The sequence below is a fragment of the Chrysemys picta genome, chromosome 18, assembly GCF_011386835.1.
Source record: "Chrysemys picta bellii isolate R12L10 chromosome 18, ASM1138683v2, whole genome shotgun sequence".
NCBI classification, from domain to species: Eukaryota; Metazoa; Chordata; order Testudines; family Emydidae; genus Chrysemys; species Chrysemys picta.
Genome location: NC_088808.1, coordinates 6,296,481 through 6,324,248, shown reverse-complemented (window position 1 = coordinate 6,324,248; position 27,768 = coordinate 6,296,481). Strand labels below are relative to the sequence as shown.

The 27,768-nt window shown below is 51.1% G+C and overlaps 1 protein-coding gene across 9 annotated transcripts in view; it reads right to left on the bottom strand.

Annotated features, from left to right (window-relative positions):
* LOC101945368 (dual specificity testis-specific protein kinase 1-like) overlaps positions 1-27,768 on the bottom strand; it is a 62,658-nt gene that overhangs the window by 10,869 nt on the left and 24,021 nt on the right. For 2 of the 9 annotated variants that reach the window (XM_065572211.1, XM_008175091.4), the window contains 6 exons: positions 24,175-24,286; positions 19,343-19,542; positions 9,798-9,919; positions 9,580-9,628; positions 8,044-8,193; positions 698-871 (listed from right to left, as the gene is read on the bottom strand). In XM_065572211.1, the coding sequence (XP_065428283.1) occupies positions 698-871; positions 8,044-8,193; positions 9,580-9,628; positions 9,798-9,919; positions 19,343-19,542; positions 24,175-24,226 (747 nt within the window). In that variant the 5' untranslated portion in view covers positions 24,227-24,286. Of the gene's footprint in view, positions 1-697; positions 872-8,043; positions 8,194-9,579; positions 9,629-9,797; positions 9,920-19,342; positions 19,543-19,650; positions 19,883-24,174; positions 24,287-27,768 lie in introns of those variants that run through there. The other 7 variants (XM_065572212.1, XM_065572213.1, XM_042859674.2 and 4 more) reach the window with 4 other exon arrangements.

Genomic DNA, 27,768 nt, shown 5'->3' with positions numbered 1-27,768 from the left:
AAAACACCCAAAACACTGCAAGAGGGAGGGGTGTTAACCCCAGTGTCCTCAGCTAATTCAAAAGTGGATAACTGCATATGATATTCTTCTTCCCTTCCTGTCCCTAAAGCTTCGTTCCATGTTGCTGGCACCTTTATAGCGGCTGCTGCATTACCACCCCAGAGCTGGCTGTATTTCAGTGGAGGGCAGAGTGATCACAATAGTTACATAGACGTCTAGTTACCAAACAACCTGCTCAAGTGTTTTCTTTAACAGAGGCTTCACCATCTCTTTCTCCAAAGCAGGGAGAACACGTCCCGCAAGCAGCCATAACATGACCGGGCCAGTCAAGCATCAGAACCTCTGGTCTCCAAAGGAACTTTACTAGGCAAGCATGCACGGCTCCCTAACTCATTGGAGAGCTGGAGAGAGCAGAGTTGGGATGAAAGAAGGGAGAGCAATGCCCATTATGGGAAGTGGAACTTTCCTTTCCTCTCCCCCCTATCCCGGGAGACAGATTCTCCAGCACAGCTCCCGTGCCCTACCGCTGAAGGGTCTGGCCAGAAACCTCACCATGCCGGGTGACACTCAGCCAGGCCTCGGACCCCATCTGGAAGAGAAGCTAACACTACCGATCGTGCAGGAGGCTCTGGAGAGCGAAAGGGGGACCTGACCTGGGCCTTGTGGACACACGAGGGGCAGGGAGGCAGAACTGTACCTTCCTGTCGTACGGCTCCCCCCGCAGCATCTCAGGGGCCATCCAGAAGGCGGAGCCCACCAGGGACAGCTTCCTCTCCGGGTTCTTCACGGGCAGCTCCACCACCTCTCTGGCCAGACCGAAATCCGTCACCAAGGCTTCCCGGCCCCGCTGGGTCACGCGAATGAGGCAGTTCTGAAACGAGTCCCCAGGGCTGCTAGTCTGAGAGTCCCACGCATAGAGCAGCTGAGCCCTTTTCTCCCCTTCCAGCCCCCCACCCCCACCCCACCCCTCTTGCAACGCATCCACCTCACGCACTTGACCGGCTTCCAGCTGAGCTGGGGAGGTACAGATGCCATCAACAGGAGCGGAGGGGACAGAATGTTTTCGGGATGCTCATGCGGGATGGAGACTTTCGAATGACCAGTCCCAGCCACAGCTTGCAGAGCACGTACACCGCCCTGGACAGACCTGAACTGACCCTCACCACCCCCAGGGGGGCCGTGCTCGCCCAATGAAAAACTGCAGCAAGAGCGTTGAAGTGACAGCGCGTCGAGGGCAGAGCGAGGAATAGATCGCAGGAGCTCCTGCCTCCCGCTTCCTGTTCAAACCACTAGCCCAGGCTGCCTCTCATGTCAGAATGCTCTTTGTTCAGTGCTTACCCCTCCCAAAGAGGCTCGGATCCCTCACAGCAGGGTACCTTCCTAAAACCAGTTCTGAGTTCCTTGGCAAGGGGCTGCAGAGACAGCAATACCATGGCCAGTAGGCCAGGCTCAGGTCCTGCTCTGCCACCCCTCTTTGCACACGGCTTTCATGTTTCTCTTTAGCTTAACCCAGCAGGAAAGGAGCCTTCTGCAGAACGTTTCCTGCTGCAAGAGAACAACACACATGGGGGCATGTTCTCAAGGCCCATTTGTCTCACACCCATGAGCCGAGCGCCATCCAGAGCTGCTTGGCCGGTCTACTTCAAAGAGGTAGAGGGGTGGGTGTGTGTGTGTGTATGAGTGAGAGAAAGAGACTGACTGACTGACTGACACTGTCTGTCCGCCCAGGGGTGAGGGGAAACCGGCATGGTTTCCAAAGTTGTAAGAACCTTCCTTGCACTTCCATCCTTCCCCACCCCCCTAACATGGAGCCTTTTCAAAGCACAGATGATGCTGTGGGATGGAAAAGACGAGTAGAGGAGGAGGTAGATGAAAGGGACGGAGGAGAATTTATTCAGTGGAAAGAAGCACTTTCTCCAAATCTCTCCTCCCACCCCACACAGGGAAAGAACCTCCTGCAGGAAGCGCCTGTGGAAGCCACAGGACCCTGTCAGCCCATGGGTCATGACCCCGATACTGCAAGTGCAAATCCTCTGCAAACCCGCAAACAACGGCAGTGATGTGGGCCACCTTTCCCTGCTCCATCCAGACGCCCGAATCCAGTCCCATCAGAGGGAAGGCCCCGTTCCTGCAGTGAACTATGTGCTGAGGGCAAAGTCTCTACGCACCATTCTGGCCCCACTGAAGAACCCTTGTGTGCTCCTGCCCCCCGTGTGCACCACAGGGACTAGCCAGAAGAGGCTCGGGTTCACTGACGAAGTTCAGTGTGTGGGTAGCAATGCCTTCAGATAGACAGGCAGACCGGACAGTGGCGTTTCAAGAGAGGATGGGCAGATACTGTAGTGACAGAGCTGCTAGATCCTGTCTGAGCCCCCTGCTGATCCCAGCCCTTCAGCGTGGCCCAGCTGCAGCACTGTCCCCTGTGCAGAGGCAGTGCTGAAAGGCTGGGGTCAGCAGGGGGCTCTGTCCAGCAGGGAGGCCAGAATTCAAGGGGTGCAGCCTTTCACTCCCCTCTGGGCCCCCACCCTTCAGCGCCGTCTTAGGACACAGAGGATGTTTCCAAGTTTACAAAACATTCTTTCCTCCATCTGTTTCGGGAGGAGTGGAAAAGGTATTTACATTTGTCTGTTTCCAATAGGCGAGTGATTGAAAGGCATCGCCTTTATTCCTCTCCAGCAGGTTCTCATGCAATTACCACAAGCCCTTTCACCTGCCATCTCCTGGATCCCAGCCCCCGGGTCCCACCTCTGGTTTTAAAAGAAAATAAACAGAAGGAAACCACCGCATTAAACCTCGTTCATTTCAGCACTCTGACTTTTCTCGACTTGTGGCTTTTTTTCCTGTCCTTCCAGCCCCCAGTGTTAATCCTGATAGTTACCCAGAAAACTGTGAAGTTAATTTTTTCCACCAATATGCCCCCATTTTTTAATGTTTGTAACAAACATCGGCAAATTCCTGGGAAATTTTAAACAAAATAAAACTTGGAAACGAAGCGCCTTAATTATAGCTCACCAGTCCGAGGGGCGCACATCAATCTCTCAGGAAACCGGTGCCTAGAATTTGCTGCTTCTACAAGAAGCGGAAGGGCTCATTTTTAGCAGTGACCCTGGAAACGTGAGAGGTTTGGGCTGAGATTTTCAAGGCCACCTAAGGGAGATGCAGGCACAAATCCCTTAAATTTTTATGAGAATTAGGCATCTAAAATCGAAGCCTGGTTCAGTATTCGTAAATAGAGGAGATGGTCCAAAATCAGCTCCCCCCACAACTAAACTTTGTGAGGGGTTTGATATAATAGGACCTAGTTTGGGTTTTTCAAACTGCACAGTGCATGTACACATACGTACACACACACACCCCTCGTCTGATGGCAAAGTCCTATAGAATTGGACAGAAAACAAGAACATTTCTATAGGATTTTTGGGACCATGCTGCACAATTGAACAGAGAAATAAACCCCTCCTACAGAATGGTTCATGCAACCTCTAAAAAGCAGATCATTTTCTACTAAACCCTACGCCAGTAGACTTTGGAGAGTAATTCCTACAGAATCCTATTCAATTTCAATGGAAACCTATTGGCTTCATCTCTGTCAAATTCCATAGGACTTTGCCCTACGGGTCTGGTCAGAGTAAGGCAGGTTTGGAAAAAGCAAACAGCTGCTTCAGATGGCTGGATGTCACTAACAAGTGGATTTCATGCCTGCCTCTCCTCCCCACCCTCCCATATCTAGGCTGTCAGCATTGCAGGGAATAGATAAATTCATATCAGAGCCAAACAACTGCAGGGAGACCCAGATGATGTGCAGTGACATTCTGAAATGTGCATTGACTTTCTGAGCAGGACCAGAGTGGCTCTGATTTTGTAGTGAGTTAATGCAACATGCAGATACATTTATGGGAAAATACATTTCAATGAATTTTACAGGACATCAGCAAGGAAAAGCCACAGGCAGATTGAACCTGTTTGCCACGCTGCTCCCCACTGGAGTTTGTGTTCTGATGGCTGGTGATTAAGCTGGGCAAACAGCTGTGGGGACAATGAAGCCAAGCTAGCATCCTGTATTGATATTCCTCGGGCTTGTAATGCGTGCCTGGCTTCATCACAGCCAAACTCCATCAATATTTCAAGGCTCCGCCGAGACGCTCAGGGAACATCAATGGAGGAGTCACGACACAGTAGCAGCAAACAGATCACTACGTGCCTAGCTTCAATTGCAAAGGATCATGGGAATTGCTGCAGTAAAAGCTCAGTGGACTCTGGTCAGATCTGGGTTTGAGGTCAGACACAAAGCTGGAGTAAATCTGTGTTTCCCCCTACTGTAAATCAATGGGAGATCTGATCACGGCCTTGGTGGCACTGCTGTGTTTCCAGGGCCAGTGCAAGGAAGTTTCGCGCCCTAGGTGAAACTTCGCTCCCCGCCCCCCCTCCAATGCACCCCCCCCCGCGGCAGCTCCCCCCCTGCCCTGAGGCGTCCCCCCCTCCACGGCAGTTTCCCCCCCTCGGCAACTCCCCTCCCCCCCCGGGAGCCATGCGGCAGCTCCCCACCCCAGCTCATCTCTGCTCCGCCTCCTCCCCGAGCACGCCGCCCCCGCTCTAATTCTCCTCCCCTCCCTGGCTTGCAGCGCCAAACAGCTGATTGGCGCTGCAAGCCTGGGAGGCGGGAGAAGTGGAGTGGTGACCGCGCAGCAGCCCAGCCCAGGAATGCTATAAAAGAAAATTGGGGGCACCGCTTTTTGGTGCCCCCAAATCTTGGCGCCCTAGGCAACCGCCTAGTTTGCCTAAATGGTAGCACCGGCCCTGTGTGTTTCTATAAAGCTGCCATCCTCCCTCCCCTCCTCTAAGGCAGGGGTCCGCAACCTTCTTCTTTCTGAGCCCCCCCCCAATATGCTATAAAAACTCCACGGCCCACCTGTGCCACAACAGCTGTTTTTCTGCATATAAAAGCCAGGGCCGGTGTTAGGGGGTAGCCAGCAGGGCAACTGCCCGGGCCCCCACGCCACAGAGGACCCCACAAAGCTACGCTGCTCAGGCTTCACCTTCAGGCCTGTGAGACAGGGCTCGGGGCGGCTGGGCTTTGGCTTTTTGCCCTGAGCCCCTGTGAGTCTAACGCCAGCCCTGTTTGACGGACCCCTGAAACCTGCTCACCACCCCCAGGGGGCCTTGGACCCCTGGTTGAGAACTGCTGCTCTAAGGGAACTTGGGCTGACAGGCAGAGCGGACGAGTTTGATACCAGAGACGGCTCATCCCCAGGCTCACAATTTTGTAAGTGCACCTGCAGAGGTGAGAGAGGTCGGCTTGACAGCCCTGGAGAATGGAGCCCTCTATGAGAGACATTGCGATCCAGTGACTACAGCCCTGGACTGGAACTCGGTACACCTGGATTCTATTCCTGGCTCTGCCATTGGCCAGCTGGGTGTCGTCCTTGGGCCAATCATGTCATCGCCCCATGCCTCAGTTTCCCCACCTGTAAAATGGGGATGACACTGACCCTCTTTTGTAAAGCACTTGGAGATCTGTGGGTGAAAAGCACTAGATATTATTATTACTGACGCACAGGCAGCACCCAGCACTTGCCAAAGCGTCTGAGAACGCTGGGAGCTGACGCCTTCTCTCAAGCCTTCTGCCGGGGGATCTCAAAGCACTTTGCACCCATTAGCCAATGCAGCCAGAGACCCTCCTGCCCCTGAATCCACTGAGCATCACGATTCCCATTCTAGAGACGAGGAAAGGAACCGAGGAGAAGTGACTCATCCAGAGCTGCGGAGTGGGGAACAGACCCCAGGTCTGCTGAATCCCACTGCTGTGCTTAACCCTGACCCACAAGGGCCATCTCTAGGACCCAGCAGGGAATTCAGCCTCTAGGTCTCTCAGTCTCTGCTCAGCCTCCCAACGAGGGGACCATTAGAGCCAAAGTCATCCTAAGCAAAGCTCCACTGATGTCAATGGATTTATCCCAGGGTGGATTTGGCCCTAGCTGAGGGAATCTTCCCACAGATCAATCTGCCAGGGTTAGAGCCCATATAATGCAATGGAGAAACAGGCTCCTCGAGCATCACAATCACCTCACGGATCCACAGGCAGAAAGCATTTCTAATGAGAAGTGTGGGTGATGAGCAGAAAAACAACGAAGGACGGCACAGCCCAGAACTGCTCTCCACTCTCAGTACCGCAGGGCCAGCACAACGCTGAGATATTCTGTTCCACCAGTTCCCGACACCAGAGTCTCGGTTATTTAGTGTGGTGACGGCTGTAATGCGATGCCCCTGTGGAGGTCATCAGCATAGGGCGAAAATCAAACCTGGGACCGCTGGAACTGAAAGCATGAGCGTCTACTGCAGTGGTCCCCAAACTTTCCAGGGTTGTGCCCCCCTTTACCCCCGTCCGCACCCTTCCCCAGCTGGGGACATGGCACCCGGGGCAGGGATGCAGACAGAGGTAAGGAGGTTGCAGCTGGGTGTGGGGCTGGGACCAAGGCCAGAGCCGGGAGCGGAGCCATGGCCAGGGGCCAAGGCTGGGGGTAGGAGTGGAGCTGCAGCCGGGCCGCGATGGGGGCCAGCAGCCAGACCCATGGCTGGGTGCGACTCCACTCCTGGATCTGGCCTCGGCCCCAGGCCGGGAATGGAGTTTCTGCCTCTGGCCAAGGCTGGGATCAGGAGTGGTGCCGGAAGCAGGCCGCGGTGGAGGCTGGCCGGTACGGAGCCATGGCCGAAGCTAGGGACAGGGACAGGCCGGGAGCGGAGGGTGGGTGGCACTGCCCCCCACCCCCTGTGGGTGGTGTCCCGCGCCCCACGGCGCCCCCTGGAATGCTCCTCTGCACCCCCCCAGGGGGTGAGCCCCACAGTTTGGGGACCTCTGCTGTACTGCCTGAGCTATGAGCTCGCTCCATTAGCCAAGGCTGTAGCAGGCTCCTCAACCTCTATGTTGTCAGTCACTAGAGGGGGGGAGATCATCAGGCCGTGTACAGGTGGGTCACTGGGATGGGATGTACAAACCCCACACTAGGCAACAAGGGAGTGAGGGATTATATTGGTCTCAGCCCCACCCCGCCACACCTGCAGCAAATGCTCCATCTGCTGGAGGAATTAAAAGGCGGGGAATTAGCTCATTTGGGTGGCAGAGCCAGAGGTGAGCAGACGGGCAGCCCATAGCTCCAGTAGAGCAGAGGGAAGCGTAAGACTCGGATACAGCTGCCTAAAGGGGACCTCTCAGAGGGAAGGGGGGACCCACCCCAGAGACAACTAGAGAGGGAAGTACCCTGTGGACCTTGGACAGTGGTAACCCCCTCTTAACCTAGTGTGGTTTGGGTTTCCCCACTAGGGGAAAACCTTGGACTAAGCTGACCCCAAGGGGTGGGGGGTGGACAGGAAGAAGAGGCCCAGGGACGACAGTCTTAAGCAGCCCTGGTTGCCAGACTACTGGTAGCCCAAAGGGCCCTGGGTCGGAGTCCGGTGGAGTGGGAGGCACTAGGCTCCCATCCCCACAACCCCCTTGGCAGCCAGGAGTTACAGCCGTGACCACTAGGCCATGCTCCCCACGTGGGAACCGTTACAGCTACACATATAAAGCAGAAAGAGTTCAGGTGGCAGGGCAAAATAACTCAATGCACCTTGTCCCTTCCTGTTATCGATGGCTCGCTGCTCTTTTCCCTTACGGAGCTCATGGTTAGAGACAGAACCCTGGGTTTGATTCGCAAGTTGGACAGGGGACATCTCGCAGCCACGGCGGGAGAAGAAATGTGGAATCCCAGCACGTCCATTTTTACCCGAGTTGCTTTTCTGACCGTAACCGTGCTTTGAGGAGTCTATTTTTAGCTCTTCCAGTGTCTCCTGCCTGGTACATAACTAATGTGCCATAATGACAGGCTATGTCAAGGAAGCTTTCACAACTCACCCTTGGTGGAGAGGATCAGCACCTGGCCAAGACAGCATATAAGTCCCTGTGGGCTCAAGTGGGACTTATGTGGTGCCTTGGCCGTGTAAGTGGTACACAGGCCTAGCCCTTTGCCCGGGGATGGTGAATGTCAACCTCTGAGCACAGCCTACCTTGGAGTTGAGATCCCGGTGGTAGATGTTCTTGGAGTGCAAGTAGATCATCCCCCTTGTGATGTCTGAAGCCAAGTCCACTTTCTCCTTCCAGCTGAGGGTGATCTCCTTGCTGGCCAGGAGCTCTTCCAGGCACCCACCATTAACATACTGCAAAAACGAGACAAAACAGGGAGCCAATGGAGGCCACGCTCTGCTGGAATGGAGGTTCTGCAAATACGCCTCTGCAACCGCTCCGGTTCATCTCTGTTTGGGAATTGCTTGATCTCATCAGCCCCTCTCTCGTGATGCTGGTGAGTACTGCAGCAGCGCCCAATGGCCCGAAGCAAGATCAGGGCAGCAATGTGCTAGGTACTGTACAAACACTCCCATTAAAAGAGAATAATTGATTGCGGCGGTATCCGAGAGTTTTCCACCACCAGGACTATTGCAGTTTAAGCAAATCATTACTGTGCAGCACAAGATTGCAACAGCACACCGTAGTACTAGCGTGCAGCACCGGATTAACCCCGGGAGCCCCAGCACTCCACACCCACTCAAGGGCCTCTCGGTTTGCAGTGCCATGGGGAACAGCAAGGATACACATGGGTACACACGTGCTGGGCAGGAGCCCTTTTGCCTTTGTAATTTAAACCTGAGTGAGTGAGTTTCAGCGTGGGGCTCGGCACTCTGACGAAAGTCCAGCTGGTGCGTGGGTGCGGCCATGCAATATTCCCCCTCCAACCTCTGCTGATGCAGCTGGATCACGTGCTACAGCACCCGTGGGCCTTTCCCAAATAGCCTGTCCATAGCGTCGGAGGTCAGTGCTGTCAAAGGCTGTAGCGTTTCTACCGCTTTCAGGTACTTGCTCATCTAGCAACGGCCTCCTCTCTGCCCCTCAATATTATCTTGACAGTGTTGGTACAAGAGGCTTTTTCTCTGCAGCTCCTCCCTGAATCTCTCTGCTCACTCGCAACTCACTCTTCAGCCCACTCCAAACAGCTCTGGTTTCCCCAGCCTACCCCCTTTCAGTGTCATTTGTGAGAGTCTAGTCTGAGACGCTGTTTTCTCTGGAAGACACTGTTCAGAGTAGAGGCCTGATCCTGCCCTCTTTAGTCAGACAAGACACCCATTGCTGTAAATGTGAAGTCTGCCCGAGAACGCCGGGCAGGATTGGGCCCTATAACTGTGTTATGGAAAACGTACTGTCTGCATTTATAGTGCAATTCCGCTCTGTCTCCTTCCCTGCAGTGGAAGTGCCTTACGCAATCTGTGAGCAACACCACCCATGTGCCAGGGCAGAACCCAGGGTCTGTGGATCTGATAGCGTGAGTTCCACCTGCCAGAACTAAAGACCAGCTCTGTTAGCCCAGTGGCAATAGGAGACTCGTGAACATCTACCTGTGATCCAGCCACTAGAGAGAGGAAGAGCGATAGTGTGGGTTACCTGTGCTTTACACGTCTCCTCTGGAAAGCGAGACTGCAAGAGTTCATCCCCTATGACCCTCACTGCCCTCACAATTTAAAGCAATAAGTGTCCCAGCAACAAGCCTTTACCTCCAGAATCGGGTACAGCTTCTCATCCTTCACACAGATCCCCAGGTACCTACAAGGCAGGACAAAAACTCCGGTTTAGGTTTCTTCCCATAGCACAAAAACTACTGGAAAGATGCAACCAAAGATTCAAACTCTGACTCTTGACTTAAAAACCCAGGCCTGGCACATCTACCAGCGCCCTCTTCCCTAGCCACTGCCTCTCCTGTGGCGCCACCCACCTGACAATGTTCGGGTGGGAGAGCTTCTGCAGCAAGCTAATCTCGCGCACTATCACCTCCTGGTCCACGTCGTTCTTGTAGATTTTCACCACCATCACTTTGCAGGTCGCGCTCTGAGTCACCTGGAGCAACGTGAAAAACGATAGTGAGATGCGTTTTATCCCAGTAACGTACGCCAGCCCCCAGAAGGAAAGGAAATCCTTCCCAAGATCACACAAGGCCTGGTGCCCCGCTTGCCTTATACCTTGTGCAACATGAAGGCTAAAATGCTACCACACAGATTCATATCTGCTTTGCACAGGTGTAAATTACCACACAAGGCGCAGGGCCGTCAAGTATCAGGCCCAAGCTCCAGACCACCCAGGCCCAGCAGACCCAAACAGGACTACTCCTGCACGTGAAGTTAAGCGTGTGCTCACGAGCTTTGCTTGGTCAGGGCCTACGTCACAATGCACCACCGAGTCACTGAACGAACCATGGAATCTGGGCTTCCCTCTCCTCGCCACTCTCAGATACACGTTAGCAGGTGGTTCAAGGCATGGCTACTCTCCCATGCACCTCCTCAGTAAATAGCTAGAGAAATTGGTTTCCCGGGCTTCCCGCCAGCAGCCATTTCTCAAATTCAGACACAAAAATAGAACATTAACTTCCCCTTAAAAACGTAACAGACTAAAGAAGGCATTTTTAGCAGGGACCTCTACTTCCCCCGGTGGTAGAAACAGGGATTGACTGCGATGAACACAGAGTTCATTGAGGGGGCTGGACACTGACAGACCTGTGGTTCTCTGCGGCTCTGTAGGTCCCAGGTTGATAACAGAGACTGTGCTGCCTAGTGTCACTACAAGGGGTCTGCCTGAATCCTGGGCCGGCCCCACAAGTCACAGAACGAACTGCTGACAAACTGATTAAATGCTGATCTGTCAAAACTGAAACCGTTCAGTCAATGGGGCCGGATTCCACACATTTCCCAACTGGAAAAAATGTGCAGGAAAAAAGTTTCAAAATCGTCCAAATGTTTAGTTTTGACATTTTTTAAACACAAGACCCTGATTTTCCAGTTCAAAATGACTTTTCATTTCAACATCTAAGCTCGTTTTGATATTTTTTTAAAAGGTTTAAAAAAGAAAAAAGGTCAAAATTGAAACAAAATATTTCTAAAAAGTGTTGAAACAAAATGTTTCAGGTGAACGAAAACAAACAAACAAAAAAACCCCAAATAAACCAGTGTTTCAGTTTGCAAATATTTTCAAGCTTGGAACCTTTCATCAGGATTCAAGACAAGAACAATTTAGAACTCTCAAATATTTGCAGGATGGGAAAACTATTTCTTGTCCAACTCCACCTCTGGCCAACTGTCCCTTTAATGTTTTATTTTTAACCAAAGTAATTGTTAGGTGGAGGAAAACAGCTGGTACAGCCTTGATCAGTCTCTTGACATTACGGCTGGGGCTATCAGGGTGAACCCAGGCACGCTGTTTAACTTTCTGCCCTTTTTGTCATTTGTTCAAAGGACAAAACCGTTTAAACACAGAATGAGCTGGCACCATGACACCACTCAATGCCCCAAAACGTCATGTGTGATGCGGTTACCTGCACGAGCTACCTTACAGATAAGGTTACCACCCCACACAGCAGGTGGGCTGAACAAAGAGACTCACGTCACTCCAGTTTAGATTGAGAGCGAGCGAGAGAAATGCTAATTATAACTAGGGCTGCAAGATACAATAAGCCTTGGGGCAATGTTAACTCAGGTCCTGCTCCCTGCCGGGAATAAAGCAATCAAATACCCATGACAGGAATAACCCGGCCTGTGTTTAAACGGATTGCAAAGACGTTTTGGATCGAGCATTATCCAACCATGGGATTTACTAATCTATAACCAAACTTTACAATGTGCATTATTATTACATGCACCGTCATTACCGGAGATGGATAGAGATGCGGTGTAAGAACCTAGGACCATGAGGGTTCTGGGCAGCCAACACTTCCACATCACCACTGGAAGTTTAGGCTGGATTTCTGCTAGAGGACACCGTGAAACTAAGCACTGCAGGAAATACCGCACAGCAGGGCCCTCACAGCCCACTGAGTGGCTCATGCTGGTATAGAAACCAGGAGCCATCTTGGGGAGCTGTCTGAGCAATGACGCAGACCATCTGCTTGCTTCCACTCCTGATCATACTTTGCCGCAGACCCTAAACTCTGGCTCCTGACCCCAGCTTGACCCCGTCTCTGCTAATTGTCTGTAACCTTACCTGGTACCTGACCCTGACTTCCTGGTATCCTAACCCAGCTTGGCCCCGACCCCGCTACTCATCTCCTTACTGCACTTGGTAACTGACCAGTGCACACAGACCGCCCTGACGTACTCCGAGTGAATGACATTTTACTCCACAGGCTGTGGGCTTCCTGAAATCTGTGGCTGTGCAAAAGGCAGAGAGAGCATTTAAGATGTCCACAGCTGTGTGCCACCTTCTCGGGGCACCCAGGAGTGCGGGTGACCTTGTTACGCCCTTGCCACCCAAGTGAGAGAGTCCATCTTGTGGCAGCTGGGCGTCGGCTCCTGGACAACCTCCGCCTTTCAGGAGTCCAGCCCTCTCCTCAGGACTCTGCCAGCCCTCGTTTGCTTTGCAGGTGCATCCCAGTCACATCCCCCTGCAGTGTCCAGCCCCTGTCACGGGACACCCACAGGATAAGCTATCCCCAAAGAGACATTGTACAACAGGAGGAAGGCTGCAAGTCAGGATCAGATCCTTTATAACAATGCAGGGCTGTGAGCTATTTACCGTGAAAACAAATATAAGTTTGTTAACAAAGAACAGAGATCCACTGATTCCAGTGAGTGTGGAATAAGAATAACGGAAAAGGCAACGGTTACACGTAAAACACAAAGATAACCCACTTCCCCAAGCCTAGAACGTCATTCTAGCAAGCTAAAGCCATTTCTCAACTAAAACCTTTTCTGCAGAGCTTGCTGGGTTACAGTCACACCGGGATCCAGATTTTCATGAGTCCCCTACGCCCTTCAAGGTCGCTAAATCGATAACAAAGGGGGTTCTTTTTCCTTCTTCTTATAGTCCAGTAAACCTTTGAAATGAATCCTTTTGAAGTGTACCCCCAGTAGGGTGACCAGACAGCAAATGTGAAAAATCGGGACAGAGGGTGGGGGGTAATAGGAGCCTATATAAGAAAAAGACCCAAAAATTGGGACTGTCCCTAGAAAATTGGGACATCTGGTCACCCTACCCCCCAGGCAGGACTCTTCTCTCCGGGTTGCTGGCTCTCTGGTGTGCTGGCACCAGGCTGCCTTCACATCACCATGTTAGTTTGTTTTTCCCGTTTTGTTTCCAAATGTAACTCCCATTGTATTTGGTACACAAGGCTTCATTTACATGGAGACGGGTATAGCCGCACAGACATGCTTCTGTCTGGCAGAAGACCTGTTTGTCCACTCGGTCTTGTTGACTTCAAAACAGAATATCAGTAGATATAGATAATTCCTCATATAGGGTTAACACATGTATTTTATGATGATATTAAGGACCAGGGCATTACTGGCTTTCACTTGATACCTCACAAGACACTTTCTGGATAAACACTATGAAAGGGGAGTGTTGGGTGTAATTAGTTTGTCAGGTCTGACTGGAGTTGCTGACAGCACAGCGAACCCGTTGCCAGCTGGCACTGAGGGGTCTTAGACTCACAAGCTGCAAGTTCTAAAAAGCTTTAAGAAGAGCTACCATATCGTTCTGGGGAGGTTTATTAGCTCATTAGAGTGCAGAGAAACGGCAGCTGAACAGAAACGTGCGGACCCATTATGCAAATTCCACTCTTATTTTCTGTGCAAAACCGACAACGGTGCCAATTATCTTCCATGCCTGTGCAGCACTTCTGGAGACATGCCACGGGAACACCTCACCCGGGCTTCTGAGCAGCCCCATCCTCCTCCCGACCCACCTCTGTCCTAAATAGACACGTTGTGGTGGCCAAGCTGTTGAAGTCCCCTGGACACGCATTACACCACTTCAATCGGATGCAGAATTGCAGAGCAGCCTTTCAAAAGTGCTGGCACAGAGTGAGTCACCGGGGATTGGGTTTCTCGCTAACATCCTTTATTATCTAGAAAGGTTTTGCTGTCAGGGCTGCAACGTAGTGCTTAATAAGCTGGTACCATTTCCACTGTCATTCATTTAATTCCTTTCCCCCTCCCCCTCTCTCCTTCTCCAAAGCTGGGTCGGTGCTGGCAACATAACGAAGGTAAAGGAGAGCTTGGCACTGCCCACCTCACTTCGGTCACAGCTGGCTCTTTACCAGGCTGCTTTATTGCTCAATAACATGACCCCTCGTCCCCTTTCCTTCTGTCTGCTTAGCCTGTTACACACGTTATTAGTTTATGCTAGGGTTACCATATTTTGAGTGTCCAAAAAGAGGACACTCCACGGGGCCCCGGCCCCAGCCCCGCCCACGCCCCAACTCCACCCCTTCCCCAAAGTCCCCGCCCCAACTCCGCCCCCTCCCCTGCTTCCCGCAAACATTTGATTCGCGGGAAGCCTGAAGCAGGCAGCAGGTAAGCGGGGGGGTAGGGGGGGAGAGAGGGGAGAAGGGGGCCCAGTCTGGCCCCCCCAACCAAGCGGCTCCCTCCGGCCCTGGCCCCGGTGTCTCCAGACTGGCTCAGCTCGGGCCCTGGGGTGCAGGCCCCGGGCCAGCCCCCGGCTGAGCACCCGCGGCCCGGCCCAGCACCGCCAGCCCCGGCCCCGGCCCCGGCCCAGCACCGCCGGCCCCGGCCCCAGCCCAGTACCGCCGGCCCCACACAGCCAGGCCCAGCCCGGCCCAGCACCCCCGGCCCCGCATGTCCCTATTTTCCCGGACATGTTTGGCTTTTTGGGATTTCCCCCCGGACGGGGATTTGAGGCCCAAAAAGCCGGACATGTCCGGGAAAATCCGGACGTATGGTAACCCTATTTATGCTGAAGAGTAGGAGCTATTGAGGTGGAAATACAGGAGATAACGACTAGCATGAGACCACCAGACCTGCTTTAGATGGAGGCCTAGCCCTGAATTTGAACCCAGATGACTGAGAAGACTGGGACATCAATAATCCTTTGCCTTTCTATGGGCCAGATCCCAAAGGACATGGGGAGTTGCCCTAACCAGCTTCCAGGGATTCCCCTGATATAAGGGGGATCCCCAAGTGGTGTACAGTCAGCACAGGCAGATCTGTGCCATCTGCTCTCCACCACCTGGCGGAGGGGACATTCCTAGGTGGCTTGAGGGCGTGGCTGGAGCACACGGCGCGCCCCAATCCCTGCCAGCAGAGCAGTCCCTAGCCAGCATATCTTAGAGCAGCCCTTTGGCTGTTAATTTAAGCTGGGGTCCAGTTCTGCCCTGGGACAGCCTGAGGATCAGAGGGACGGAAAGGTATCTCCAGGGCTTTCCCACCACTGAACACGAGCTGAAAAACGATAAAGGGGCTTGTGCTGGGCCTAAATCAGGGGACAGAGATGAAGTTTAAACGCTGCTCATCAAAAGGGAGGGGCATGACAGGGAGTTGTGAGACTTACTTAAATTAAAGTCCGTCAACAAAAGGAGCTGTAGAAGTTCAAAGTCTTATCTCCAATTGTATCTAAAACCTGGACCAGCAAAAATCCATCCATGGCTTTGCCTTTAACTAGCGTCATCATCATGGAATTTTAAAATACCAGATAACTATTCAAGAATCAAGGCTCATGAACACCCTGAGCCTGAATACCATGTTACAAATGGTGAAACTGAGGCACTCAGAGGGAAAGGGATCTGTTCCATGGTCACAGAGCAAGTCAAGGGCAGAGCCAGGCACTGAACCCAGATCTCTCGAGTGCTGAAATCCAAGTAGAGTCTTCCTCTCTAGCCACCTTGCATGGTAGCCGTGTTACTGTGTATCAGCAAAAACAACGAGGAGTCCTTGTGGCACCTTAGAGACTAACACATTTATTTGGGCATAAACTTTTGTGGGCTAAAACCCACTTCATCGGATGCATAGAGTGGAAAAAAACAGTAGGCAGGTATATATACACAGTATATGAAAAGATGGGAGTTGCCTTACCAAGTGGGGGGTCAGTGCTAACGAGCCAATTCAATTAAGGTTGAAGTGGGCTATTCTCAACAGTAGAATACCAAGGGAGGAAAAATCACTTTTGTACTGGTAATGAGGCCAATGTAAACAGGGTGGCCCCTTTCAAACAGTTGACAAGAAGGTGTGAGTAACAGTAGGGGGAAATTAGTTTTTGTAACGACCCATCCACTCCCAGTCTTTATTCAGGCCTAATTTGATGGTGTCCAGTTTGCAAATTAATTCCAGTTCTGCAGTTTCTCCTTGGAGTTTGTTTTTGAAGTTTTTTTTGTTGAAGAACTGCCACTTTTAAGTCTGTTAGTGAGTGTCCAGGGAGATTGAAGTGTTCTCCAACTGGTTTTTGAATGTTATAATTCTTGACCTCTGATTTGTGTCCATTTATTCTTTTGTGTAGAGACTGTCCGGTTTGGCCAATGTACATGGCAGAGGGGCATTGCTAGCACATGATGACATATATCACATTGGTAGATGTGCATGTGAAAGAGCCCCTGATGGTGTGGCTGATGTGGTTAGGTTCTATCTTGGTGTCCCCTAACTAGATATGTGGACAGAGTTGGCAACGGGCTTTGCAGCACGGTTTGGTTCCTGGGTTAGTGTTTGTGTTGTGTGGTGTATAGTTGCTGGTGAGTATTTGCTTCAGGTTGGGGGGCTGTCTGTACATGAGGACTTACACAGTTGCCTGCTTGTGTGAGATGAGAGATAAATGACAGCAGCACAGACACTACAGGCAACATTTCAGTGCCCAGATCAGAAATGTGGGGGATTTTCTGTTGAGAGGTTGCATTAATGTGTGTAAAGCTCTCTGGAGGAGAGCAACTACCGGTAAAGAACTTCAAAGCGTCATCTTCAACGGTACTTAAAACCAGGAGCAGCAAACACGCCACAGTTACAGGATACAGGGTCCAAAGGAGACTACCAGACCTACAAGGAAGATGGGGAATTGGGAATGCAAACGATCTGCATGCTTAGTAACCGTAACGCTCGAGTCTCCAATCAAATGTCAAGTCCCAGTGTAGGACAATAGCCAAGCCCCATCCTTCTCTGCATTCCACTTCTCTGAACCAAGCATCTCATTCAACCTTTATTTTCTTATATATTTGCTTAACAAAAGTTATTTTATCTTCATTCAAACTGTGTCTCTCCAACCTGCCTACTGCTGGAATCCCATTCAGCAGCGGGGCAGACTGGAAATGTCACGCACAATAGAAACAGCAACTGTTACTACGGCAATTTGCTAAAGAAAGGCAGAAGAGAAGAGGCAGTAGGCACTCAGTGGAGGTGGGGATGAGTGATTACTCAACCAAGGCTCTTGTGAGAAGTGGGGAGGGGCATTGCACAGGCTTGAAAAGAGCTACTCTACCATTCGGGCTGGAGATACCCTTTAGAACAAGTCTCTCTCTCCTCCCTCCCTCTCTCTCTCAACCAGAAATCCACCAAAACTTTATACAGACACGGTGCCCAGATACCACAGTGATGGATGTAAGATACGTTAGTACCTTGAAAAGTCAACACACAGTTATACTTCCAATTAACTGCTAAATTTTCTACACTTTGAGGGGCAGATCCCCCGCTGGTGTAGACCAGCATGCCACCGTTCGCTTCACCAAAGCAACACGGACGTACACCAGCTGAGGATCTGGTCCAAAGTGTCTATATAGGTCAACCCACTGATCTGGTGGTAGCATCTTGCGCTTGCATGGAGAAGACCAGAGGTTACGGTCTTGTTCCCAGGGCTAGCCATTCTATAGCATCCCAAGGAACAGAGTCCCACCAAAATGGCTCTGACCAAACTGCTGGACCCATGAGCGATTTGTTTCCATCCAATGTACATGTCACATCCCCATTAACAAGACTACTGTGAGCTGCAGCGTTCTGGAAGGCTACTGCAAAATAAAGTAGTAGAGAGCAAATTTGGCTGGAAGGTGGCACTGCGAAAGAAGCAGAGGAAAGGAAACGCCACCCTCTCCTGGAGTTGAAGGTCTGAGCCCCATTCCCCTAAAGAAACTACCCCCCCCCCCGGGCTGTTCGCACGGGTGCCACAAGGCAGTGGATATGGAGCCCAAGTAGGCAAGGGGGCGTGGGTCTTCCACCCCCAAACTAAGCATTATTTACATATGATCCACTGTCACGTGCATGCCACACCCCCTGCACGAGATGCTCCAAGCACTTTGTCATGGGAGAAGGTGGACAGGTGATATATGGAGAGCAGCACCCAGGAATTTGCACAGAGAGGGGTTTCAACAGCCTCCCACTTCAGCTGTGCCTGATGCAGCAAGTGAATCAGAAGCTCCTACATGCAGAACACAGCGGTAACCCGCTGGTACGATGCTACGCGTCATCCGCTGGTACGTTGCCAGGTGTCACCCGCTTGTACCTCACGAGGCATCAAAGACCAGCCTGCCGTGATCTATGGGATTCCTGCCCATCCCAATCTGACTGCTCCGTACGACCCACCGGCCCATAACACCAGGCCAGCTAGTCTAACGCACTGTGACGATGCCTCAGGAGACAAGCGCGTGGGCTGGAGCTTCCAGAGGAAGTGGGAGGCTGCTACTTTGGGAAGTGTGTGGGATTTAATTTTAGATTCTTTTTCCCTGTGCACTTCGGTTTTGTTTTTCAACACCAAAGCTGTTCACCGTGAAAATATCTTCAAGCCTTGTACCGGCCAGGACAGGGTCACAATCCTTATCTCCTCTATGGCTCCCCTTTTATCGGAGGATCTCAGAGCACCTGGCAACCACTGACAAACTAGGCTCCTCCAAGGGGAATCTGAGAAAGAGGCAACAAGTCGCCCACGGTCACTCAGTGACACGGGCGCTGACTCTGTGGGTGCTCTGGGGCTGGAGCACCCATGGAAAAAAAACAGTAGGTGCTCAGCACCCACCAGCCCAGCTGTTCGGCGTGGGGGAGGGTGGAGAGCAGCAGGCGGGGCCTCGCGGGAGGGATTCGAACAGGCTGGGAAGAGGTGGGGCGAGACCCCAGGGAGGGGCAGATTGGGCAGGGCAAGGGAGGGGGCGGAGCACTCCTGGGGAAAAAAGAAAACTCAGGGCCTGAGTTGGGGCCAGTTGGAGAGAGACAGTCTGGGGTACAGTCAGGGACAGAACTCCTGGCCTCCAGTTCCATGCTTCAGGCACAAGACCGTCTTCCCCCTCATCATAAACCAAAGCGACCCCCTCAGAGCTTCTATGAAGGGGGAAAATGGGGTCAATGTGGGGGAAGGTTCCTCTCCTCCCCAACTTCAAGCAATCTCACAGGGTGAGGTCGGAGGAAGAAAGTCTGGCAAGTAAGATGGCGGAGCAGAGGCCTGCCAAGAAAGACGCTAGGAGGAGGAGTTCTCCGCATGGACACATTCATCTCACACCCTGCATGCTGAGAGCTGCTCCACGTCCCAGGGCAGCTCCTCTCATGTTATGTCAGGCCACCCCTGTTGCTTTACCTTGTACACCTTGGAGAAGAAGCCGCTGCCTATCAGCTCAGCATTGAAGTTTTCCCAGAACTCCAGCTTCCTGACGGCCGTCCGGAGTTTCTGCCAGCGGTCAACATGGTAGTAGGTGTCGGAAGACTCTCCGTAGTACTGCATCGGGCTGGAGGGCTCCGGGGAGATCAGTCCCGTGTCGCACATCATGGGGACAGCTGCTAAAACAAATCACATTGCACCATGGAAGCTGGAGCGAGACAAATTCAGACTGCAAATAAAGTGTCAATTTCTAACAGTGAGAGTAATGGACCACCGGAACAATTTACCATGGGGCCTGGTGGATTCTTTAATCGCTGACAATTTTTAAATCAAGATTGGATGGTTTTCTAAAAGATCTGCCCTGGGCATGATTTTAGGGATGTTCTGTGGCCTGCGTCATGCAGGTGGCCAGACTAAGATGGTCACAATGGTCCCTTCTGGCCTCGAGCTAAGGGGACAACAGCTGTGGCTAGTACAGGTAAGACGAGAAGCTGCGATGGATTCAAGCATCACATCCTTTTAGGCTCTCTCCTGAAATGGCTTTTCTCCTCTCAAGTCTTTGCACTTGAGGTGGGGGGGGGGGAGGGGACTTCCTGTTGTTGTTATTAAAGTCTCATCAGTTCCTGGCGCTGGCTTTTCCTGGAGGAAGGCTAATTGCTCCGGCACTTGGACGGCAGGTGGCAGGAGGATTGCCGCTGGGAGCAGCCTGGGGAGAGCTCAGCAAGTCGGCATCATGCCGACACACAAAGTGCAAAGCCTGAAGTCTCCCCACACTGGGACTCCATGACCATTCCCCACCCAGCCTGGGAAATTACAAGGCTCTTCCCTCTCCTGCAATATACAGATCCAAGCAGCAGGCAGGAGCCGAGCCGGCTCAGGCGAGGGGGAAGGGGAACAGCCTGCCTGACGGAATAGTAACCATCTGCTCTACTGTAGCACCTTGGAGCTGGGCATCTCCAAGCACTCTCCAAAAGATGATTAGTGCCTGGGAGCGGGGAGTGCCCTGGACAGAAGGGTCTGTACAACCAAAACCTCCAGGCGATGCAGGAGGGGTAAGCCCAGTGGACTAACTGCTGGTGGATCAGGCTCATGTGTCCTGCCCTGCATGAACCACACTCTCCAGGACTGTCCAGCTCTGTGCAAAGCACGGCAGCCTCGGGGAAATGGCCCCCGAGCAATGAACTGACTGACCCAGAATCACACAGTAAGTGAGCGGTAGAGCTGGGTATGTAACCCAGGAGTTCCGACTCCCAAACTGCTGCTCTAGCCAGCCGGCCACCCAAAAACTCTCGCACCCGGTGGGCTTTCAATGCCTTCTCGGTGCTACTGTGACCTTTGGGGTCACGTGTTGCTATGCAAACAATCCAGCAGGGGATTCCCCTTTTCCCCTCCCGGCCTAGTCAGCTCTTTGGGTGCACTGGGCACAATAGCTTAAGGGACAACCGACCTCCCGGGAGGTGGCTCTTTTACGGGAAAAGACTTCCCTTTCAGAGCCTCTCCGCTCAGCTTTTTCCCACGTAACATCTCCCCCCTGGGCTTAGTTCATCAATCACCCCTTTGTATGCAGGAGGATTCCAGCCGCATCCTCAGGGGGCTGGAAAGGGCCCTTCGCATTATTCTGCAGACTGGAGCGGATTTTTTTCCTTTTGATATAAATGGGGCCGTTTGTCCTCGGATTACTGCCGACATGTAGGGTGGAGGGAAATGGCCTTTTAAAATGCCAAGATTGATTTGAAGGCCTCCTAGGAACCTGGGAGTGCTTGCAGGAAGATCGGGCGATGGAGCAAAGCCCGAGGCCGAGGGGAAGGGGGAGAACACATCATTGCATCCCGATAAAAGTTTGTAGCAAACAAAGTTGTGCTATTGTGTGAGTAGATTCAAGGGCTCTGTGCCTTCCGCTGTACCCTTGGTGCTCCCAGCACGTACAATTCATTCCATCTGGAATTCATTTCTGTCCCAGGAGCAACAGGGCCAGACACATGAGCAGGAAAACAAGTTGATTTGGGGCCAGATTCTCAGTGGGCGTAATTCACCACCATGCCAGTGAGCTCCAGGGAGTCATGCCGATTTGCACCAGCTGAGGATCTCGCCCCCTTTAGGAACTTAAAATAATAACTTAGAAGACGTCGTTGTCGTGTCACACTTGCTCCACCAGTTGGGTCCCTTCTGACCTTGACACCATCACTGGCAGTTGGAGCTGAGCTGGGCATGACAGAGGCATGAGAAAAAAGGAATGGGACAGACACAGTAGATGGCCACTCTTTACTCTCTCATACTACAAGAACAAGGTGACATTCAGGGAAACAGAAAGGCAGAGCATTTAAAGCTGATAGAAGGAAATTCTGTTTTTAACACAGTGCGTTATTCACACATGGCACTCATTGCCACAAGAGATCACTGGAGCCAAGACCTTAGCAGGATTACAAAATGGATAAGGGACACCCACAGTTGCATTAGTGGGGTCACACCATTTTTTTTTTTTAAAGAAGGACTACAAAAACACTCATGCTTCAGGACATAAAGCAGCCACTAAGTGACAGAGGTTAGGAATAGTATCAGGGGGTAGCCGTGTTAGTCTGTATCTACAGAAACAACAAGGAGTCTGGTGGCACGTTAAAGACTAACAGATTTATTTGGGCATAAGCTTTCGTGGGTAAAAACCTCACTTCTTCGGATGCATAGAGTGAAAGTTACAGATGCAGGCGTTATATACTGACACATGGAGAGCAGGGAGTTACTTCGCAAGTGGAGAACCAGTGTTGACAGGGCCAATTCAATCAGGGTGGATGTAGTCCACTCCCAATAATAGATGAGGAGGTGTCAATTCCAGGAGAGGAAAAGCTGTTTCTGTAATGAGCCAGCCACTCCCAGTCCCTATTCAAGCCCAGATTAATGGTGTTAAATTTGCTAATGAATTTTAGTTCTGCTGTTTCTCTTTGAAGCAACTTCCCCAGGGAAATTCCACATTTGTCCACCACACCAACCCTTCTCATCAAGGATCATGCAAAGAATTTTTTTAAATGGTGGCACTACCTTGCCATTTGCTGACCCTCACTCTGCTTGTCTATTCTATCCCTATTCCCTCCCCTTTGCATGACCAAGTCTACTGAGATTGTAAACTCCTAGTCTCCCATTTATGTGTCAGTGCATCACGCAGCACAATGGGTTCTTGATCATGGCGGGTCTGTAGGCACTACCACAACACAAACAACCATACGTTAGACCAGCAACTGGTATTCAATCTCTTTCTTCCCCATATTCTTTCTGAACATCCCATGACACGGTTAGCCCTCTCTGACACTGTGATGCATTTTCAGCCATAATAAGCAGAATGCTCCTAATCCGAGACACTTGACTGAAAGGCTTTTCCTGTAACGGGCCAGCTTCTGAAACAAGGGCCTGGCACTGCATCTGCTCCTGGGGTGTGGCTGAGATGAACAATACCCTTTGCTCTGAACGGTCAACTTCTGTTTTACAGCAGCAATGCATGTAATATGTAAATGTCTGAGATGCTCCGAGATCACCGCAAATGTCTTCTCCGGAAGTGCCCGGGCCTGTCAGGCACTCAGACTTCCCACAGAAAACCTCTTGCTACCCAAACAGGGGTCACGTATATTCCTCTTGCACCCAAATGCATATGCACAATAATTCCCAGCAATTATATCAAACATTGCAAGTGACTTAACAAAACGAGGCCCACGTTGGCAGAACCCGCCCTGCCAGGCAGAGAACAACAGCCTTGTCTGCAAAGCTGGATATTTTGTATTTGTTACAGCATGTTAAAATATGTTCCCCCCCACCCCATACATTTCTCAGCAAACCCCCTCACAGCCAAGCACTACCCCCTCCTCCCCCAGACATATCCCAGAATGCAACATTCAGACCGCTTCCTCCTACTTCCAAATTGTTCCCGTTTTCAGTGTTCACTCTCTGTGGGCTTGTCTATGTGGGGAGGCGATTGCAAAACAGGCGAGGGTGTGACTTTAAAGCACAATAACTATTCCACACTAATTCCCCATGTGGACACTCTTATTCTGCACTAGAGAGTGTCTTTGGGTGGTTTAGCTTAATCTACTTCCCACAGAAAGGTAGCAATTGAGACAGCGATTCCCGGCTACTTCCCCATGTAGACAAGCCCTACGAATCTGGAGTTTCTAACAGCTCCCACTACGGGGAGCTTTCCAGAGGAAGTACAAGCTCTGTGGCGGCCCAGCCAAGAGCCAGGCCTGGCCAGCAGCTCCCACACAGTCTTGTGAAAGAAAGACTCTCATGTTTATTAGCAGTTCTGACAGGAAATCTTACCGCCAAAGGTGTCAGTAAAGAAAGGGAAGTAGGGTAGTAAACCAGAGGGAAAAGATCACCCCAGCACTGATGTCAAGGGAGAGAGACTCCAAATGCCTTTTCACATAGCTTAAGCTCTTACAGAAGGCTGTGAGAAGAGTTGGGGAAGCAGTTTCCTGGTCAAAAGAGAGACGACAGGAACGGGGAGCTCACCTCTGGAGTGAGAGCGGAGGTGCTCAGGAAGCCCCTTTGCGTAATACGGACCTGTGCAGCCATCACCCACCCAGCCCCTGAAACAGCCACAATCCAGACACTCGTCAGCTCTGGGAATCAAAACCAGGCCTGACAATGTCATATCCATCTACAAAAAACTAGATGGATATGACAAGCCACATCTTGCTCCCTGCTTTTTGCTCTCTCTGTTATTGCCACCTATTCAATTACTTCCGTTTCCCAAGAGGTACCAGCTGTGGTTTATTCCCTAAATGTAGTAACCAGGTTTTCATGTCTCCAGAGCAATCATCTCTCACCTGCATCCCTCCGTCTCCTCTCCACTGGTTCATCCTGCTCTTCACAGTGCATATGCTCTTGGCCTCAAGGGAGAATCAAGCACCACTGATCTGTGACCCTCCTCTTCTGACACTAGAAGTGAACATCCTTAGCACATTAAAAACTCAAAGCTGTCAAAGCTATCAGCAGATTGGAATGGGAAAAGCTGCTGCCCACCCCCCATATCACTGCTACCAGGATTTTCACTGCATTCGGACAGGACTTAACTAGTTGTGAGCTTCTTCACAGCCAAGGCTCTTTTGCCACTTACGGGGAGGTGGATTAATAGGATATTTGAGTAGTTATGAAAAGAGGCCATAGGTGGGGGGGAATGGATGGCTCAGGGATTTGCTCATGGGCTATAAAGCCTCCAGTTGATGGTTCAAGCCTAGCTCAGGTCAGTAGTGAGCAAAGATCATCACCATCTGAATCCTATTTACAGACAGGAGCTGTTGGTGCCAGTGCATTTCCTAGTGATCACGTGTCCCCATTGCAAAATCCACCAAGGTGATTAGTACTAGCTGACATGCCGAGGGACCATGGCAGGACAACATGTGCTGGTTCTGCAGCTAGAGAGAGGACTTCAGGGTGGCACCTTTCCTGCCAGACATAGAACTCTTCCTTCACTACTTCTGGGGGCTAAAAGTCATGTTTGTAAACAGGATGCTTTCTAGGTCTGTTGTCCTTACACCTCCCTCTTGGGAGATGGACCACATGGTCTTTCCCATCTCTTACTACTTTGATTTAGTTCTTCCCCATCCCTATCATTTCAGACCTGATTCTCTGCTCTCTGACAGCAGGGTGGACCCACTGAGTTCAATGGCACTACTTTTACATCAGCGCCAGGGAGAGGAGAGACACCTCCCTCAGCCTGTCCTACTCCCCCCCCCGGCAGCCCATCTGCTTCTCCCTTTACCACAATCCCGACGCCTGTCTGGAGGCAGTGCTTACTGATGACCCGGGCGGCATTTGGGGATCCTAGGAGCAGTGCTCTGGCAGGAGAGGGGGAGGCAAGTACAGTCAGTGCAGTCAACGCTCCTCCTCATTGCTCTACACAGCCTCCCAGCGGGGGGAGGAGGGGACGACTCCAGCAGGTCATGCCTCAGCCTAACCCAGTCACCATCTGCGTCTCCAGCTTCACTCTGCATCCCCTCCAGGCCTCTCCTAAAGAGCCCCAGGAGAGGAAGGTTTTAATTGCATGTGCCAGCCACAAGGTATAAACACTTCCTTCTCCTCACCTAGCCACGTTCCTAGATGGATGGAGCACGGGATCCCACCTTTCACACAGTGCCCCATCTGCAGGGAACAGATTCCATCAGCCCTGGCCCTATTTAATTAAACCCAGCCCAGCTGCGAGGCCACAGCTCTTAGCACGTGTGGTTGTTTTCGTAACCTATAATCAGCCGCCCAACCCTGGCAATGGAAGCAGAAATCCGGGGCGAGGCCAGAAGCCACAGACCCATTAGCCTTTGGAAACCAATTGTGTGTTTCTAGGCATTTCGCATTTGCAACAGTGCCAAGTTGAAGCAGTATATAGCAGCAAGGAAAACAAGGGAGTACTCATGTATAAGCAGGGTTTGATCGATGGATTCACTCTGATATTCATCTGATCTCCCTTCCTCATCTCTCCTGCCTCTTCTTTTTCCTCCTCTCATAGAGTCACAGATTTTAAAGTGGGAAGAGACCACTATGATCATCTAGTCCAGGGGTGCTCAACCTTTTTCTTTCTGAGGCCCCCACAACATGCTATAAAAACCAGCTCTAAGTTTTTTGCCGCTCCAAGCAACCTCCTCCAAGAGCACAACTGCCGAAGCAAAAAAAAAAAAAAAACCTCCCAGAATACCGCCCCGGGAATTGTGCTGCCCCAAGCACGTGCTTGGTTTGCTGGTGCCTAGAGACGGTCCTGCCCATGGCCCCCCTGTGCTACAAAAACTGGTTTTCTGCATATAAAAGCCAGGGCCAGTGTTAGGGGGTAGCCAGCAGGGCAATTGCCTGGGGCCCCAGGGGCCCCCACGAAACTACATTGCTCAGACTTCGGCTTCAGTCCCGGCGGGCGGGACTCTAGGCCTGGGTTTCAAATCCATGCAGCAGAGTTTCAGCTTTCTGCCCTCATCCCCAGCAAGTGTAATGCTGGCCCTGCTTGGTGGCCCTCCTGAAACCTGCTCCTGGCCCCCCAGGAGGCCTCGGACCCCTGGTTGAGAGCCACTGATATAGTCTGACCTCCTGCATAATACAGGCTACAGATCTCACCCAAGGCCAGTAGCAGAGTTGGGATTAGATGCAGAACCCTGGATTCCTAATCCCAGTTCCATGCTCTAATCGCTAACCAGACTGCCTGTCCCCAAGCCCCTGCAATCCTATGCCTCTCTTCTTCCCTGTCTCAATCTACTGCTACCCTATGAACAATATATTCTCCAGTGGCTAATTGTGACGTGAGTAGTAAATCACTCCAACCTTCCACCACTTTTCTACTCCTCCACTTCCTCCCTTGAGATCATCAAGAATTAATTTGCATACTGCAATCGTATTGGTTAAAATGATTAGTCAGTTGGGGGGGGAAGGACACAGAAAAATAGACTGACAGATGTTGGGACAAAGGTGTTGCTGAGTTCCACCTGTGTAAATGCAGAGGATGCTCAGATACCATGGTGATGAGTGTGGTATGGATGGATACAGAGGCTTCAGCAGTTACTCTTGAATTACACTCCATTTGTAAAGGGGAGCAGATTTTGGCCCATGCTGGCTTTTGGATACAAAGATGCCAGTGAGCCTTGTAAAATCATAATAGAAATTTACCAGACCAGGCACAAATTGTACTTGCTCACCCATACTATATTGCTGACTATTAAAAATACATATCTTATTTTGCTCTCCTGTCAAAATATGTATATATCGGCCCCAAACAGGTAAGCAAAAGGCTCTAAAAAAGGATACAGGTATACCAGAACTCCATGTACAGTGCAGTGAAAATAACACTCTCCCTTGGATAAAGTTATACTTCATGAAACCAGGCTTTTAACCAAGTGTGAGAAAATCCCCAAACAATCCCTACAGCACTTGAACCAATAGGATTACAGTATGCAAATATACACATGATGATTGGCTGAGTTTCCACAGATCTTGCAATTACACCAGTGGACAATTCGCTTTTCTTAAACGTCTTGAAATCACACTAACATTTTTATTCTGAGCCTGTATTTTTTCCAAGCTAACTTTGTTATGCAGGATCGATTTCTTCAGTCACTTTAAAAAAAAAGTTCCCAACCTCTAACAACCAACATCAGGCCTTATGCACACAGAAAGATAAATTAAAATCAGGTTATGCTAGAGCACACAGAGCTATTTTGCATCTGATTTTAATACAAATATATTTTTCATTGTTAAAGTGAAGCAAATAGTCTTCAAATGTATAAAACACAAACAGGAAAAATGTTAAATAAGGCTGAACCACCTGATCAACCCACTCTGCTCATGTGTTTACCACCATGTCCTAAACAGACTTAACTCTGAGCCTGGTCTACACTGGGGGGGAAGAGGGGGAGGAGAAATCGATCTAAGATACGCAACTTCAGCTA